At 33.4% G+C, this 19,831-nt stretch overlaps 2 protein-coding genes across 3 annotated transcripts in view; one reads left to right on the top strand and one right to left on the bottom strand.

The window, feature by feature from the left end:
- LOC134847732 (transducin beta-like protein 2) overlaps positions 1–19,831 on the top strand; it is a 343,894-nt gene that overhangs the window by 210,150 nt on the left and 113,913 nt on the right. The window lies entirely within an intron of this gene.
- LOC134847919 (collagen alpha-1(XXIII) chain-like) overlaps positions 1–19,831 on the bottom strand; it is a 51,215-nt gene that overhangs the window by 11,661 nt on the left and 19,723 nt on the right. For both annotated transcript variants that reach the window (XM_063865204.1, XM_063865205.1), the window contains exons 4-6: positions 19,211–19,267; positions 18,358–18,374; positions 18,187–18,240 (exon numbers count right to left, since the gene is read on the bottom strand). In XM_063865204.1, the coding sequence (XP_063721274.1) occupies positions 18,187–18,240; positions 18,358–18,374; positions 19,211–19,267 (128 nt within the window). The remainder of the gene's footprint in view (positions 1–18,186; positions 18,241–18,357; positions 18,375–19,210; positions 19,268–19,831) is intronic.

Raw genomic sequence — 19,831 nt, 5'->3', positions numbered from 1 at the left:
CCCAGGATAAATCTTAGACTTAGTAAGTTTAAAATAGTATCTAACGAACTACTCGCGTTCTAATTATACCTGAACCTTGTGGATCGATTTACTATTCTCCAACCCTTGAACACAATCACTACCCCTAAGTAAGATTAAGTAAGTTAACACCTTAACTTATATTAGCCACGAGAAAGTAAAAAATCATTCTTCGGAATCGATATACTTTTCTCTCCAACCCTGAACAAATAGACCCAGGTTAAGCTAACCAAAAAATCGTAAGAACTAACAGTTTAGGAAAATAGAAATCTTTTAACAACCTTTTGCATCCGTCATCCTAAACCTTATGTCATTTAAAAACCTAGGAAATAAACAAACAATCAGTTTACACAATTGTGAAATAGATAACAAAAAATACGACCTTGTAATCACACCTCATACACAAACAGTTGGATATATCAGAACAAAACGACAAACACTAAAAAGAAAAATCATAACGAAACAAAGACAAATAACACGAAAAAGATTTTCAAAAAATCGAAACGCAATTTCAGAATCAGAAACCAACAGTTTAGACGAACTTTACAAACTAAAAGAATCAATAGATAAAAATTGCCCACTTCACGATCAATTATATTTTTCCGACTCAGAAACAACTTCAAATTCATCAAAAAGAGGAAAAAGAAGAATAAAAAAGCAGTATAAACACAAACCAGTACATTTATACAATTGGAATCAACCAATTCGACACATTAATAATTACATATTAACAGTCATCGAACGAAAAAATGAGCTCAACGCACACCCCAGGTGACGAAACCCCAGATGATGATGAAATCTTTCCTTTTATAGTAGATGCAACCACTGATAGAGGACAGCATATATTTTGCAAAAATTTACTATTAAATTTATTTGAACCCGGAATCAGTCCATGTAAAACAGAGTTCCCAGATGTAAAAATCAAAAGACAAATCATAGACCACTACTTAAAAGATATATGCAACATAACACAACAGTATGGAATCTACTCCATAGAATTCACCTCACCAAACCATAATCATAGAAAATATACAATTCAAACAGACGATCTTGATTTAGAATTTTCAAAAGTTTTTTCAGAATATATAAAAAGCATCCAATATCATAACTCACAAAGAGCAAACTCCATATTCACCAATGAAGTTTTCGCAATAATATATAGTTATATTTCGATATTAGAAAACGAAATCCCAATAACAAATGTCTCACCGACAGAAACATCTAAACATATAAGAGTACGACATGAAATCACACTACTCTCTAGTTATTTAAACATTATTAAAGAAAATTTCACGAAAGACGACGTTTCACAACATACAAAACACGATCTACAAAAAATTTTGGCATGGTTCATAATAGATTATTTCACACACAATATTGATTTAATTGCACAAGCAAGAAAAAATTTTAGACCCCAAAACTCGAACGATGATACCGCTATCACAGAACAATCAGATTATGTTTGGGACCCCGAATGGTCTCATCCCGCATTTATAAGCTTCCCACAATCAATCTCAAGTCAAGCAATAAGTACGATATCTTACATAAGAGATTATGTAAAAGTAATACCATTCACCATTGATGCAACACCATTAAACTATAATACATTTTTGCCCGATACACAAAATAATAGTTTAAACTCTACAGTCATACACAATGAAAACCTCAATGGAACTAGGAATCTTACTCAACAAGATATCCAGACACCATCACACTTCATAAATGAAGAAATCGTACACACAACAACTACACAACAAAGTATTTCACCGATACGTCCAAATTTAACAACACCAAGAAATACAAATCCTTCACAAACACAAGTAACCTTACAATCAACCGTTAAACCTTCGGTTGCTCCAAAATATTCACATATGGATTACCAAACATACAGACCCATGACAATACCATCAAAAACACGCAAAACATTCACTAGAAACAACTTTGCAGACCATAATTATAATTATACACATCCATCAAAAACATATAATCAAGCACAAAGAAATTTTAACCAATATACAAGATCTCGAAATTGGGATAACCCAATGGCCCAACCTAATTCAATAAATTTCCAAACAAATCCTCCACAGGATCACAGTGAAAATTACCCATTTTTTCAACAAAATAAAAATAAAAAACAGACATCTTATCAAATGGATTATTTATCCTCAGATGATGATTTCTTACAACCAGACATATTTGCACCATATACTCAAGAATATCGTAGACAAGGAATACAGAAAACACGTACAAATCATAGAAATTTTTCTCCACAACCGATAGATACACAATATCAACAACCAATTCAGCAACAAAATCCAATTAATACACAATCTTTTCAACCAATTCAACAACAAAATCCAATGACTGCACACTCGTATCAACCATCACAAATGCAAAACGAAATACCACTCCCATATTATCTCCAACAACATGAAATAACAAGAAACCAACTTTCAAATTTTTCTCAAATGCCAAATGCAGCAGAATCATTACAAATGACAATGAATCCATACCTTATGGGTGGATCATCAATAACATCAAACAAACCTTTAATGGTTTTCACAGGAACAGACCCTGAATACTCTGTAGAAGATTATTTAAATGCAGTAACAGCAAACCTGATTTTAAATATTGGACCTGAACCAATTAATACGCCACTACATCAAAACTGGATACATCGACGCACAGCGTTAATACAAACAACCTTAGATGGCGCAGCCCAAAAATGGTTTTCAGTACTACCTCTAGAAATAAAATCAAACTGGAAAAGGTTTACACAGGAATTTTCAAAAATGTTTGACTCCGAAAGAAACAAACAACAACAAAGAGTTTTATGTAATGAAATTCGCAGATTACCAAACGAAACCATCAAGCAATTAGCAGTACGAATCGAAACACTAGTTCGAAAAGCATATTCACTAAATACACACGACTATAAAAACACAAAGATGACAAAAATCTTAATGATGACCTTAACACCACAATTAAGGAAAATAGCAATAAAAAAGAGAGCATCCCATCCTTCTTCAATTCGAGAACCCGATTTAGATTTTCGAAAACTAGTAGACAAATTAGAACAAGCAGAAATCACGATGAAACTAGAAGAAACGGAAAATCTGAAATTACAATACGTTAACAGAATTGAAACGACTCCCACTAATATTAATAATATACAGGAATCAGAGACAGACCTCGTTGAAAAAATCACTGAAATACTCAATATTTACGAAGAGAACCCAAACTTTAAAGGCAAACCATCTTTCAAAAAATGGTGTAATTATTGCCGACGATACGGACATAGTATTTCCGAATGTAGACAAAAACAGCAAGACAATCAACATAAACCTCAAAAATATAAAGAACCAAATAAATCATTCTATCAATACATGAAAAAAGATCAAAATCTACCGAACAAAACAGTCTACAGCAACAACAGTTCAGGAAAACCACTCCCGAACAATACAAATTATACAAGAAATCAATCACCATATAACTCAAGTTATAGAGGAAGATCGCCAGAACGAAGAAACACACAAAATTCATCACAAAATCACTACAATAGACCAAATAGTAGAAGTAACTACTCCAGATCAAATTCACATACACAACGATTTGTTTCTAGATCTAATTCCCAATCAAGAAATAACTACTATCCAAACAACCAATCACGAAATTCATCATACAATAGGAATAGAAACTACTCCTATAATCGAAATAGAAGTTATTCAAACAACCGAAACCAGAATTACCCGAACAATCGATCAAGGAATAACTCATATAATAGATCGAACTATAACAGACCAAACAACAATTATCAAAATAGATCGCGAAATAATTCACAAAATCGACACTCAAGTTATAATAATCGTTATAGAAATTATTCCCAATCACCACACCGGAATAATAATAACTATAATAATTCTAATAATCGCCACAGAAGTAGTACACCTAAACACCAAAGACAAATCAATCAAGTACAATCTAATCCAGAAACAACATCAGACCCTCCAGGTATTGATGACACAGTAACTGATACGTTACAACTCAATCAAATAAACTGTACATCATCAGATTCAGAAAGTGATACAGAAAACACTCTTTCTATCAATATGATAAAAGTCGAAAATGACTATGAATCTGTCATATATGAACAACCTTTTTCATCACACATATATGAAAATCAATCAGAATTTCTTCAAAATTATTACACTACACCCATAAATTCCACACCAACGACGCAAGAAACAAATGAGATTAACACTACAAATCAAACCATTAAAAATATCAAAACAAAATGCTTGAATACAAACCACATTTATCAAAATATACAAAAAGAACAACCCAAAGAAAAAATTTGGACAATACCATTTCTCTTAGAAAGCCCAAGAAATAAAGAATTTCAACCACCAGACCTTGAAATAGATTTTTTAATTGATTCAGGAGCAGAATCAAACATAATAAACATCCCCACATGGAATGAAATAAAAACTTTACACCCAAAACTAACACCCCTTGAAACCTCCAGTAAGTTAGCAACAGCACAAGGATCAACATTGATAAACTACGGAAAAATCCAATTATTTCTCCTCCCCACCAGAACAATGGAGCAAAGCAAAATTTTAAATAAGCCATTTAAACAAATATTCCATATCACTGATATTAAATATAATATCATTGGAATACCATTTATTTCGAAGTATATACCAACAATTAACATACTAAATAGTAAAATATTAATCAAAGATAAATATACAAAAACAAAAGAAACATCCTTAACATTTTTTCAAAGATTAAATAAACAACCACCATTCTTTTCAAAATTCTACCCGATATTTAGCCAACAAAGAAAACACTTGAAACCACTATCAGGAAACATCTATAATTTTTCAATCAAACAAGTTCACCAATATGATAAAGAACAAAACAAACAAAAATTTTATATGTCAGATTTTGAATTCAAACCTATTCACAAATTTTTCAAAATCACAATCTCATCCATAAAATATTTGAAAAATTCGAATTCAGATATCATTTCTTTACATGTCTATAACAACACACCTTACCAAGTAACATTACCTTTAGAACTTTTAGGATATTGTGAAACCAACGCTACAATATCACCAATACACGAAAAAGCCTATCGCGTAAATAATATACTCCAATTACTAGATATTTGCCAATCTACAATTCTTAATGAAGAATTATCTATAAATAATATAATAAGTAACGAAAACAGAAATACGGATTATTTCACAAAAACTCCATATTTCAAACCTACATTCAACATAAGTAACTACACAGAGGACCAACAGAAATTTTTAACAATGTTTAATTTCCAACATTCACAAATAACACAAGACGAATTCGAAAAGTTAGCCAAACAGCTAATTAAATATTCATCAGTCTATGCAACATCAAAATTCGATGTTGGAAAAATAAGTTCATCACTACATCTCCCGTTAAAACCAGACGCAGTTTTCAAAAAACAGAGAGCAAGTAAAGTACCAATTCACTTACATGATAAAGTGAACAGATTACTCGATATTTTAGAACAATACAACATTATATCACCAGTTAATAAAGAAGAACAATCAAAAGGGAACACATTTATCAACCCCGTTATCATTCTAGCTAAAGGAGAATCATTAAAAATCGTTCTCGATGCTAGATACCTCAATTCACTTATAGATGAATCAAAATGTAATTGGCCCATTGAACCAATACAAGTTATTTTAACAAAAATAAACGGCAAATACTTTACAACCGCCGATATGAATAGTGCATACAATCAAATGCCACTAGATGAACAATCACGACGTTTAACACAATTTGTTATCGGAAACCAACAATATGAATTCAACCGCTTATTCTATGGAATATCCATAGGACCAGCAGCATTTTCAGCTTTTATGAGCAAAATTTTTAGACCACTAATACTCAAGAAAAACGCAATCACCTATTTAGACGATGTTTTTATGCAATCACAAACAAAAGACGAGATGTTCAATGTTTTAGAAAAATATCACCAAATACTTCAGAACGAAAATCTGAAGGCCGCCCCCGATAAATCACACTTCTTTTTGACAAGAGTTAAATTCTTAGGACATAATATAGAAAGAAAAACAATCACTACATTGAAATCACGCATTGACGCTATTCAAAAACTTCAACCACCAACAAATAAAAAGAAAATCCAAGAATTTCTTGGAATGTTAAACTTTTTAAGTAAATATGTTTATAAAATGCAATTATATCTACGACCATTTTATAACATCCTTAGACAACAAAATAACTTTGAATGGAACACAGAACATCAAACACGATTTGAAGAAATAAAGAAACTTTTAACTGAACAAATTTCAAACACAATTCCAGATTCAAATCAACCATTTTATGCAATGTGCGATGCTTCGAACTTTGGCATCGGTGCAGCACTATTACAATCACATAATGGTACAAATAAAATGAACCTCATATCAGCAAATTCTCGATTATTCACTCAAGCAGAGCTACGACTCTCAACTCTAATGAGAGAATGTACAGCCATAATATATACACTGACAGAATATGAATTTCTGATACTTGGATCAAAACACCCCACAGTTTTATTCACAGACCATAAACCAATCATCTTTCTCTTTACACAAAAATCTAACCCAAACCACCGAGTTTACAGATTTCAACTAATTCTAATGAAATTTCCAAACTTACATATAGTTTGGACCGCAGGAAAAAATCTTGCATTACCAGACACCTTAAGTCAAAATACACCACCTGAATTACTTACACGAAAAACAACAGTTGAAATACCCAAAAACATAAAATTCTACCTTGCAGAAAACGAAACATCACCCCGATTGGAATGCAAATATGCAGTAAAAACTGATATTGAACAATCACAAATAAATAGTTTACAACATTTCCCACTTTATTTAGATTGTCAAAATAATCATTATGAAGTTGATCTACTTGGAACATCAACTTTCAAACCAATCCCATATTCTCAATGGATAAAAAATAACACCCAACAAAAACGAACAAAACAACACCCACCTAAGAAAGACCATTTTCCACTAATTGAAAAAGAAAATTTAACTGATAAAATAAATTTATCAGGACCACAAACAAACGATTCAAAATACACAATAAATCAAGTTTTTGACCTCCATGACCCACTTGATACAATACCCTTATCTAAATTCGAAATTGAAAACATTTTTCTCCCTCCAACAGAAACAATTACAATTTCAACACTGAAACAATACCAAAATCTTGACCCGATAATTAGACAACTAAAATCATGGCACAAATATAAAACTAAACCTGTCAAGGCAGATTCAACCATTTTAGGAAATAAAACACTCCTCCGATATTTTCGAAAATTCAATAATACAACAATTAACGAAAACACAGACCTTCTAGAATACACACTAAATGAATCTACAGTTCCCTGTCTCCCTTTAAGTATGATTCTCATAGCTTTTAATATTTCACATACGCAAAATATTAAAGGACACTCTGGATCAGAAAAAACATATTCAAATTTTATACAAAATTTTTACTTCCCAAATGCACCAATTTGGATAAAAGTACTATGCAATGATTGTATAGTATGTCAACTAAAAAAACCTTACCCAAACCAAAAACAAATAGCACAAAAACAAGATTTTAAAGGACAAAGCTTGTACTTTAACCATCGTATCTCATTTGATACTAAAGGACCAATTTCACCCTCATCCGAAGGAAACTCCTACATTATGGTAATTGTTGACGCATTTACACATTATGTAGCACTTAACCCAGTACCACATTGTAACGCTTATTACGCTTACACAACACTCTATGAACACTGGATAGCAAAATTTGGACTACCAGAAATTTTAGTCACAGACAACGGTACAGAATTCATAAATAATGAAATTATCACACTATGTCATTTATATAACATTAAACACAAACCACGTACATCTCACGCACCTTGGACAAACGGCTTAGTCGAAGGTATGAACCGTTCATTACAAGAATATCTCAGATGTATCATCAACGGAAATGATACAAAATATACCGAATGGTCAGCAGATGTAAAACTATTTCCCTTAGCATATAATTCACAAATCACGACAACTTTAGGAATGTCACCATATGAAATGGTTTTTAACCAAAAGCCACGCAAACCAATAATGTTTACAGCAAATTCTCATAAAAACGCACAAGGTTATTGTCAACCAAATAAAGACTCAATTTGTTATAACCTACCTTTACATACACACGATGAAGATCATTTTCATCACCCACAAATTCTTAAACTAGCCTCCGGTACACACACCGAATGGATTCTAAATAGAGATAAAAAAACACAATGAAATTTATCAAAAAATAACAAAAAAGTTATTACAAAGACAAAACATTAATGAACAAATCAATTCACGTTTTACACCAGCCTCCGAATTAAAAATTGGAACATTTGTTTTAATACCCAATTTTAATACTCAAAAAGGAATTTCTAAAAAATTACAACCCCTTCGAAAAGGACCATACCAAATAATTGCAAAACCCACTGATGTCACATATAAAATTACCGACTCAAACAAAAAAGAAATCGTTCAACATCGAAACAACCTATTACCTTATTACCCAAAAGAATACGCACTCCGCGAATTAACTCAATTATATTCTTTTACAGGTTTAAAAGTTATTCAAAATGACCCACATACGGAAAATACAACAAAGGAACAAAATGATATTCACCTCGGAAATCAAAATACAAAATCAACAACCACAAAAAACAATACAAAAAATCTAGATCAAAATACATCTCAAAAAGAAAGAAAAAATAGAGAAATGACCGAACAAATAATACCCCAAGAACAAATTGACAAATCAGAAAATAGAAAAACAACAAGACTCCGAAATCAACCACGTAAAAACTATAAAATATTCATCCCCCAATCTAAAATTTTAAAGAAAGTGGAATTTCAAAAGTAATTTTAACATTATACTTCACAATCTTGAAACCTCCGAAACTTTTTTCATTTACATTTTTCAAAATAACATGCTGACAAGTACGCAATAATTCTAGTTCAAAATAGACCAATAGGATTCATCCAATCCGTCACTTTCTCTAACTCAAACTAAGACCAATTAGACGAATCATATAGAACTCCAGGCACATCTATAACTATAACTTTACGACCTCCAGGTCAAAAATAAGCAAACCACTCCAACTTGACAACTAAAATAAATATCACCATAATACCGTACCCCTCCCTTATCTAATAACCCAAAGATCAACAATATTTCCCCAACTCAGACCACGAATACCCCCAAAACAAATTTGTTAACTTAGCCTAAAGTAACAAAATGAACATTTTAATTAGCCTAAAGTATAAAAATCTCACCATACCCCGGATCATTTGACAAACAAAAATAAAGAAAAAGACGACCTCCCGATCACCATGAAAATTGCCCCCAACAATTTTTTACAAAACTCAACCCACTTGTCAAAAAACTAATAAATAATCCGACCACACTTGAAAATCGCCTCAAACAGCAAAAAATATTCAACCAAGAGATCATTTCTTAAATGCTCTTCTCTCAATCAGTTACTCAAATACTCATAAATCTTAAACATTTTTTTACAATACTTGAAACCTTTATAATATTTCTTTTTGATATACTTGAATCTTTTCTAATAATCCTAATCATTTTTTGTAACATTTTTTTAATTTTCTACACTATATTCGAACTATTTCTCCAACTTTCCAAAACCCTTGATTATATCCACAGGTACGATTCATATAACTTGTCTAAATGATACGAACAATTTTCAGTAGAACTGATATTTTTTTATTGTTTGTAATTTTCATAACATTTTTATCATCCCTCATTTTGACCATATGTAAATGTATAAAGAAAGCAATCTTCACATTTGCCCTAGCAACAATCCTTCTAATTCTTTTTTTGGAAGAATATTATAATAAACACAAATTTTCTCACTAAAGTAATAATTCAAAAAACTATCAAAAATTGCTACCCAACAGTCACAAAGTCAGTCTTCACCGACATCATCCCAAGATAACCCAACACCATCTTCAATTACTCAAAATCCTCAAACATCTACACGAATTTCTTTTCAAGACAATCCATACACTTTTGAAGAACGACATGCTCGTTTATCAGAACCACTAGAACCAGTTCAACGACAAGCACCTCTAAGCGAACCAACATATAACCTATACCCAACACTACCACAAGAACTAAGTAGAATAAGAAATCCTAGTCAAAACCAAAATACAGTCGAAATAAATAGACAAATTATACATCCTCGACGAAACAGAAATTTTCAAACTCCCCGAGTTCATTTTGATATACCTCAATCCCCATCACAAAACACTCCAGAAAACCCCATTGGTATATTACCAGAAACCCCTACGCTTCTTTCACAACGTAGCAACTCAAGCCTACCATCAGATTACTTAGGTTCAACACCAACATCTGAGCAAATACGTGAAAATCCTTTCAACCCCACAAACCAAACATCACGATTTCCATATTGGACTACACATTCATTTACACAAGGTTAACCAAATTTAGTCAATGACCCCATAGATATTTCTACGGATACAACAACATCCTCATCACTACCAGAAACATTATCACTACCATCAACACCATCAATAAGCCAGATTTCACCACCACCTTTTAACTTAAATTTTCCAAATAATCTCGACGCCAGATATCGAGAACAATCATCAACAAATATTCCTTTAAGATTAGATTGGAATACATTTACAGCACCTCCACCATTATTTGGACAACATCAAGAAAGTAACCGCCTTCATAACTGGGCACTTAATAGATTACAATATCGCCAAGATATTCACAACGATATCCGTGATCACAATATTCAAATACTCCAACAAAACAGCTTACAATTAAAGTTTGAAATCACAGTTAAGTTAAACAATATTACCCAACATCCCTACCCATTAAACCCACCTAACATAACAGCTCAATCACTACCACCACCGTTTATAACTACTGAAGTAATATACAAATACGACAGATATACCAAAAACACAATTGGCTACATTACATTTTATAATCCATACTCAGGATTATCATACACATGTATATTCTAAAATTATTAATTTTTCTCCAACTCCTTTTTCTAGTAATCTCAAATCAAAACATAAACCCTTCCCCTCGTACAGGACCACAAGATTTATTAGTAACACATTACGATTGTGAAGAAAATGAACAAAAAACACTACACAAATATGCAATAAATCAAGTATCACAATGTGAAACAGAACCACAAGCTATAAAAACCACAAATGTAATAGCAACACTCTATTCAAAAGCCCGAGCAACAACAGTTACAGGTTATAAATTCACAGCAACATTTTCCGAAAAGAAAGTACATTGTTCACAAGTCTCGAACGGAAACAAAAACCGACTTGACCATGAATCATTCTATCAGAGTAATATAGAACGTCTTTTACATCTCAATCCCGACGATTGTAAAAATGAATTACTTAGACTAAACATCACACAAAATAAAAACTCCGAAAGAAAGTTAGTTAACTTTCAAGTTTTTTCAGACTCTGTACATCAATCACAACTTGAAAGACACCAAGGACATATAAAACTAGACGACAAATACCCGTATAACGGCGCACACGGACGATTAACCTATGACCTACACGATAAACATTGGATACCACACATTGGTATAAATAACCCATCAAACTGCAAAGCAGACACAAAAAATAAAGGATACCAAGAAATAATGTTTTTCGATTGGAAAATACAACTCGAAAAAATACAACTAACACGAGATTTATCAGATAATACAATGATCTATCAAGGAATCCGATTACCTTGTAAAAATGATCAAGGTTATTGCGACCCTACAACGAGAACACAAGCAACAATTGTTTGGTTCCCCGAAGATACATGTACAACATTTCAAGTAGCAAGAATACACGCTCGTATGATAAAATTTCACGAAAAATACTTTATACAATCAGTTCCATATGAACAAGTACATCCATCACGAAAACAAAGTACTAATTTTAGAAACATACACAATATAGAAAATAAATTGACACGTTTTCAAATATATCAAGAAACAGAACTTGCATGTAAATATAGAAATCCACTCCATAAAACACAATACTCTGAAATATTAGTTGAATACGAAAAAGGATTCGACATGACCACTGGAAAAATAAAACTTGACCCATATGCCACAGGTCATCCTCCAAACGAAGGAACACCCTATATACCAGTTAATTTTGAAAAAAGCAACGGACAACCTGGTGGACATCTAAAACCCCATGACACCAGAAGCACACGCTTACAAGAATTATCACTAATGAATACTACATATTTCGGTAATATCCACTATGATATTCATTTAGATATGAAACTAGATTATACAATTAGCCGAATTTTTCAAGAAATGTCACTCTCCGAATTAGAAACACTACACCAACTATGCGAATTAGAACGAACACAAATATTACAATCACTTGCACTAGCAGTATTAAAAATACCCTATGCAGGATACTTATTATCTGGAAATAGATCAAATTTTTTAGACTATGAAGGAAACATCTTATGGTTTTATACTTGTACTAAAAAAGTATCACCACTATACGTTTTTGAAGATAAACGATGTTATAAAAGAATCCCTATCTTTTATAAGAATAAAGTACATTTCGTGGATACACTTTCACGAAGAACCTATTTCTGGGATACCGCAGTCCCATGTGGATCAGAAAACAGCCACAATGTAGTACAACTAAACCCTGATGAAAATAAATATTATCTTCTCACTCCATATCCCACATTAATGCAATCACTCAAAAAATTTTCACCAGAAAGCATTCGCGCTATTGCTCGAAACCCAAATATAGACTTACAATCAATAGGAATCTATTCAAAATCAGATATTCAACATCACATTAGAACACAACAATTCCAAGAATTATTAACACAAATGGACACTATACAAAGACAATCAATAGACCAAAATTTACGCAAACTTGCAGAAACCGCAGGATTTGCCGATATCTACACGCAAGACTATAGCGGATATTTTAAAGACATTAAAGATTATATATATCTAAACGGTGAAAAATACCGTCCCCAAGATATATCACCAATTAACATTTTTAGCTTTGTTACACTCAAAAATGAGATCCTCGATTTTCTAGGATGGCCCTACTACATCTTAGAAAAATTGACTATTTTATACGCAATGTTTAACTTTATTGGATTTCTTTTCTCACTTTTAAAAGGAATCTACAACACATGTGCTATACACACACAAGTAAACAGACAAGCAAGCGTAGCACGCATACTCTTTGCAGGATTTTTTGGAATTTTTTCTACATCTATAAACAAAATTCTTTTAGACGCACAAATAAAAGAATATAACACAAAAATAGCAACACGACAAAACACATACGACGAAGAACATAACAATGTAGACATAACGCCAACGGCACCACAATCACCACCCCTACCAAATAACCATCCACTATCCCTAGTCCCACGAAATTTAGCCATCACACATAATCCAAATTTTCGACTCACCACATCACAAAGTCCCATCCAACATATAATGACACACCAGTCACAAGATGATAATACTTATGAACAAATTATTGAACAACCCCATACCACCGCTTTTCAGTCTCAAAATAATCATTTTTTTAGCCCACGATGAGCCGACAACTTGGATCCCTACACCGATCAAATTCCCACCCAACCAACCTCACCTCTCCAATCCCAATAATACCACTTTTTGCTTTTCCGCCACCCGATTTTCCATCTAGTAATGTAACATCAGGCATGAATTCCGACACTAATTCACATATCTCAGTTTTATATTCCATCTCACAACTCAATAACCCGAATATTGAAACCCCCGATGAATTTGCCGACTCAGAATCATCCCCATCCAATAATTTTCATAACTCTTCTAATTTTTCTCAACCCCCTTTTCAACCCATATTATCCAATAACCCTGACCCAATCACTTCCACACCCTCTTATGCTTCCCAAGTTACCCCAACCTACTCCTCATTTCATTCTGACCAATCATCTAATTCTCCAGACACCCCCCGAATCTCCCCAGAGCTAGATAATTTTATAACCCTCCAACAACAACCCTACCACCTCCATACCCCAACAATAAACCAAATCTCCTCCACAATAAATTCATCCAACCCCCCTACCCCTACACCCTCTTCAAATTATACTGAATCATTAGCACTATCATCCACATCAACTGAATCTTCACTCAACACTAATAGAGCTTACCGCACTTTTAAAAGAAAGTTCCCCAACCATCCTTTCCCAGCAAAACCAGGAACAGCCCGTGAATACATCAACCACCCCAAGCATACTAACACAAAAGAATTTTTAGCCATCACCTTACCCTCATTCCCACAATACACCTTAAACACCCCCCACGACACTAACGAAACACGCAACTTTGTAGATGAATACGTTTTAATGCCCACTCTCTCTTGGACCTCATATTATCATTTTACTAACCCTCTTTGCTTACCTTTATCTAACACTCACATCGATATAGAGCGAAATACGGACATGCTATATCGACTCACTACACCACTAACCGCTAGACAATTTACTTACGTTGGATATAAAAAATCACTAAAAACACACACTGCACCTAGAGCTAACGAATATACACTCGAATACTATGATCACAACATCATCAGAGCTAACCAAGATCAATTCTTAGACGACGATCGCTTCGCTAATCCACAAATTACCGAAAAATTTTTCATCAAGACACCATATATATTTACACTAAACATCTTCGACCGAAAGTTTGATCACATTATTTCAGAAGCACTAACAGACACACAAGCATACGAAAGTTTTAAAGAACGCTTCCAAATATTTTCACTAACCTTTCATTTCCTTGCACCACACGAAAGAGATTTGCACTACTCACACGATATTATGTTGCGCACTAAACAAACCCACACATATAGTTATTATCGCTTCATCCAAAATCACTTTGACCTACACACACCCTCTAGACAACCACACCATCGTTTTCAATTCATTAATTCCAAATACACTTCACCATTTTTCCTAAATTTCACATATTGTATTAAAGACACTAAGCTTCATGGTATTCTTCGTAATTATGACCCCATAACCCAAATGTACATCTTCTGTCCCATCACCAAGACCTTCAACGCCGAAGAATCCCGACCCTTCCTTATCCCGCACGAGTTTGTTCAACCTATAGAAATCCCCATTTTAGAATTCATCCACAACACTAAATTCAATCACAAGTTATATAATCTAATCCAAAACACACCTTATGAGTTTGCAGTTGGCACTGAAGAACTAACCACTATTAAGGCACTTCAATTGCTTTGGCCACTGCTTCAGACTAAAAATATCATCCGCATCTTAGCTAAACTACTAACAACTTCCGATCTCATCCACGACATCTTCCCCCACGGTTTTTTCCCCGACGACTAACAGGTAAGTATGAATTAAATGAATATTACTAACTAATTAAAATATTAAAAAACTCACCATACTTTATCCATGTTTTCTTTAGATTTTTAGCCTTCATCCGACAATCACCTACAAAAACCACAAAAGACAAATAAAAATCGCAAATTTCATCAAACAGATTTCAAAAATTCTATTAATCTCTTACACTTATAAATTTATAAATTTAATACCAATGCAGTAAATTCATTTCTAAAATTTTCCCCACAAGCAGTAAATCTAATTATGATGAAAATTTGTAACTTAAAATTCCCCCATAACTAGCAGTAAATTTACATTTCTATGTAGTAAATTAATAAGAATCAAATGCAGTACTAACCTTTTGATATTTCAATTCATTCGCACAGAAATTCTATCCACACTCGCACAGCTCGCCCACGAAGAATTGTTTAAAATAATGAATTTCAGTTTCAAGTTTTCACACTCAACAACTCTAACATATAATAACATGTTTCAAACTTTCCTTTAACCCGGTTGGAAAGGAATCATATACTAAACAAAACTAACCAACGCAGCTTACTAAATACCACAAATCATAGAATAACAGCATGACTAAGAAAAGGAAACCAACGGTACCCAAACCGGATTAACCCAGTTTAAAACTGGATAATTTATTCTTTTGAAGACTATTATAAAGTCTAAGAAAGAAATAATAAAACACAAAAAAGTCGAAAGACAAACCCATACCACGAACAATTTGATTTTTGAAAAAAGGACACAACCAACAAAACATAAGAAAAACCACAACAAACCCAACATAAAACGTTGTCACATAACAGGACCCCTCACAAAAACCGCATGAAATCATACTCCCACTCCTGGCCTAACCCACCAGGAAGGACGTCCTGAGCATGCTCTATAGCCGGCCTAACCCACCGCGCTACATCCACGCTTTGTGACCACACCTCTATTTTTAATAAGAGCTACTCAAGGGTGAGTAACTCTTCAAAATAACCGAACTAAAACAAAAAGCTTTTGTGAAAACAACTAACTAAAATCATAATTAAAAAATATTAAACTAATAAATGTTTTATAAAATGTAAATTACATTATGCAATACATAGATCAGAATACAACACCAAGGACGAACATCTAAAGACAAAACGACCCCACTACACTCGAGAGAGAATGGCCAACCACAATCGATATGCCACTCACAATCACAACTCAAAGGATTTAGAGTACGACTTGACTTCGCAGAAAAGGACTTCATTGAACTAGACCAATGACCACCTCGATGTTCAAGTATACGTACAGATCCGAGTAACCAGGCATCCCCTCCACGCACAATCTCCACGCCATTCCCAAACTAGATCAGACACAAAAGAAGTTCTCCACGCAGAACAGAAAAACCTGACATAGCCAACCATTCTGAAATCAGATTTGAGTTTGTTGCAAAGACTTAGTCGTTGTCACTAGAAGACACAACGTCTTATGTCTCTAACTCCAGCTTCCTGGAACTTCTTTAACAAAGAGGAAACGGAAGAAAATGATGTTCGCCAAAAACCAACGTCCATCATCCATCCTTCGAATTGCAGAAGAACTATTCTAAAAAACTCTGTAAAACCCGGATGGGTGGAACCTGATCTAAACTACATTTTATGATTGGATAAATTAGATATTTTACCAATGTAAAGTATTTAATATTAACCAATCATGATCCATCTAACTAACAACCCACTTATTTGTAAGTGCTGAAGTTACTTGTAATTTCAGCACCAGAGAGATTTGAATTTAACTTAGAAATTAGTTGGACTCTCCCGAGCACTTCAGCAGCCGCAATAAACCAGTATACCCTAGATCTATTGAGCCTAGCAGAGACTAGTTAAACAACCTGAGACTAGATAGTATAAGAGTAAGATTAGGATCGGTATTAGACTAAGAAGTTGCACGAATCTATCCGGCCGAAAATAAGATAGCGTGACGAGCAGACGGTGTACCCTATCCGAAATTACTCTATGAGTTATACACTCCAGTCATAACTCAATATTGTTGTTGCTTGTTACGATTTGTCGCTTGTAACGCATTGTCCCTCGTTCCGAAATCGAATTTTCGCTTGTTACGAATTTTCGCGCTACCCAGGATGATACCGCACTCAAAGCTCTACACGGGTTCTTTAATGACAGGATTTTGTTTGAAAAAAGAAACACCTAGTCCATAGTTCAATCTAATTATTAGGGTTTATCTAGGTTGGATCAAGTTACGCAAAAAAATTGATAGTTTTTCTCGACATAATTACAACATTTCAGAATTCCTATCACGGCTGAATGGTCATTAATATGGTACGACACTTGAAGTCTTACGAGCGTTCGTGGAGGTAGTCAACATCGGCTGGAAAAAAAACAGATCATACTATAATTAGTTCCCATTTACAGGGTTGGTCGGAACAATAACTCCGATGCACTCTAAGCCAAATAAATTCCATTATTTTTGTTCGAGCGAAGTATCTATTATTTTTTGGGCTGAGGACGCCCTAATAGTTATATCACAAGGCTGCCCTTTAATAAAAAATTGCTGTTGTTGTCAAGCATTTCGTCAGAAATTTTTTGAAATGTCTCTCAGAATTCGTTAAATTTTTTTTTAAAAACTTGCCTTTTCTCCTTGTTCTCCCTTTTCGCCTCTCAGTCCTGGAAAACCACGTGGCCCCTAAACAATACATGGCTCAGTATCCAGGCAAATTTTAGATATCATCGCAGATATCTCCTGATTTGCTCAATTTTTGAACATTAATATTGATGGTAACAATAGTAATGGTTTTAATACCTGAGGTCCACGTTCGCCTGAAACAAAAACCAACTGTTATACTGAAGTACAAAAGATTCGAATTCAGTTTTTAAAATCATGTTATTTAACCCCCTACCCTGATGACACATAACAAAGATTTAAGTAATCATTTTCAAGGGTAAAGGGTGATTTTATGTACTAAGGTTCTGTGAGAAAAATATGTAAGAAAGTATTAAATACTTGTAATACCTTCTTAGTCAGTGTGCCAAATAGCATATGTCAATTTGGAGATTAAAAAATAATCTATTTGCTGTTTTTTGTAAGCAAAAAACTGCTATTTTATTTAATTATTTCTCAAAAGATTTCGTTCGATTTTTTTAAATTTTAAGTGATGTGCTGATTTAAATTAAACAAACACAACAAACAACATTCGAAAATTCAAACGCGTTTTCTCCAATTGGATTAAAATTAGACAAAATGTGAAGAAAAAAAATTGCAAAGAGTTTCACCAGAAATAGTATAGTGCAGTTTTTTATATTAAAAAAAAGCCTCTTCAGCCACCTACTCTCCAGAAGGATTCAAATTCTACAAATCTCTATGAAATAATACGTTTTTGGTCTTTGTTCAAAAACCAATTGCAAATTTTTGAAACTATACAATTTTAAAATTGTATTGGAATGTATAAGAGGCTTCGTTTGATAACTCGATAGCTTCAGCGTAATTTTTAATTAACTATAAAAAAGCAAAAATGACCCACTTTTAGGGTAAAACTTTTTGTTTTGTTTTAACTAATATCGAGAAAAACGCGTTTGAATTTTCAATTTTTGCTTGGTTTTGTCCGGATAATTTAAACCAGCACTGTAATAGTTCGAAGTAGGAGATTTCAGCTGACCTTGTGGTCCAGGGGGTCCCGGAGCCCCGTCTCTTCCAGGTGACCCTCTGAGAAGACCTAAACCACAAATTAAATGAAAACATGATAAAATTATGGTCTTTGGACTAAGCCAGAAGTAACAAGGATAGTCGGTTGTTGTGCAAGTAGCACAGATAGTTCCGACAACAACATAACAAAAAACTTCACAAAACGATTTTTTTCCGGCAAAATGCGATGTTTTTTGTTCCTTCGACTACGGGGCGGCTCTGAAAAAAAGCCTAGCAACAGTCACACTTGAGAGTAAAAGTGAAATACGCATATTTGATAACAGATTTTATCAAAAAGTAATCGAAAAAAATATATATATTAAAAAAAAAACTTTTTTTTTCCTTTGTTTCTATCTTTTGTCGGTTTTCTTTTTGAGCAGTTCACAAGTTTTTTGTTGTCACAAAGGCGTTATTGTAAGCTTCAAAAATTAAAACTCCTGAAAAAAAATGAGTATGTACGTGTTATTTCCGTGTGATAGACCTGCTCGGATTTTTATTTGATCAAAATTTGATACAATTAACACAATAAAGTTTTTCATATGACAAATCACTCGATCCCTTTAGCCCATTATTTATTTTTGGATTTTGCGTGAAA

Source organism: Symsagittifera roscoffensis, chromosome 6, assembly GCF_963678635.1.
Source record: "Symsagittifera roscoffensis chromosome 6, txSymRosc1.1, whole genome shotgun sequence".
Lineage (NCBI taxonomy): Eukaryota > Metazoa > Xenacoelomorpha > Acoela > Convolutidae > Symsagittifera > Symsagittifera roscoffensis.
Note: the sequence above shows the minus strand (reverse complement) of the source record. Positions and strands in the feature narration are given on the sequence as shown.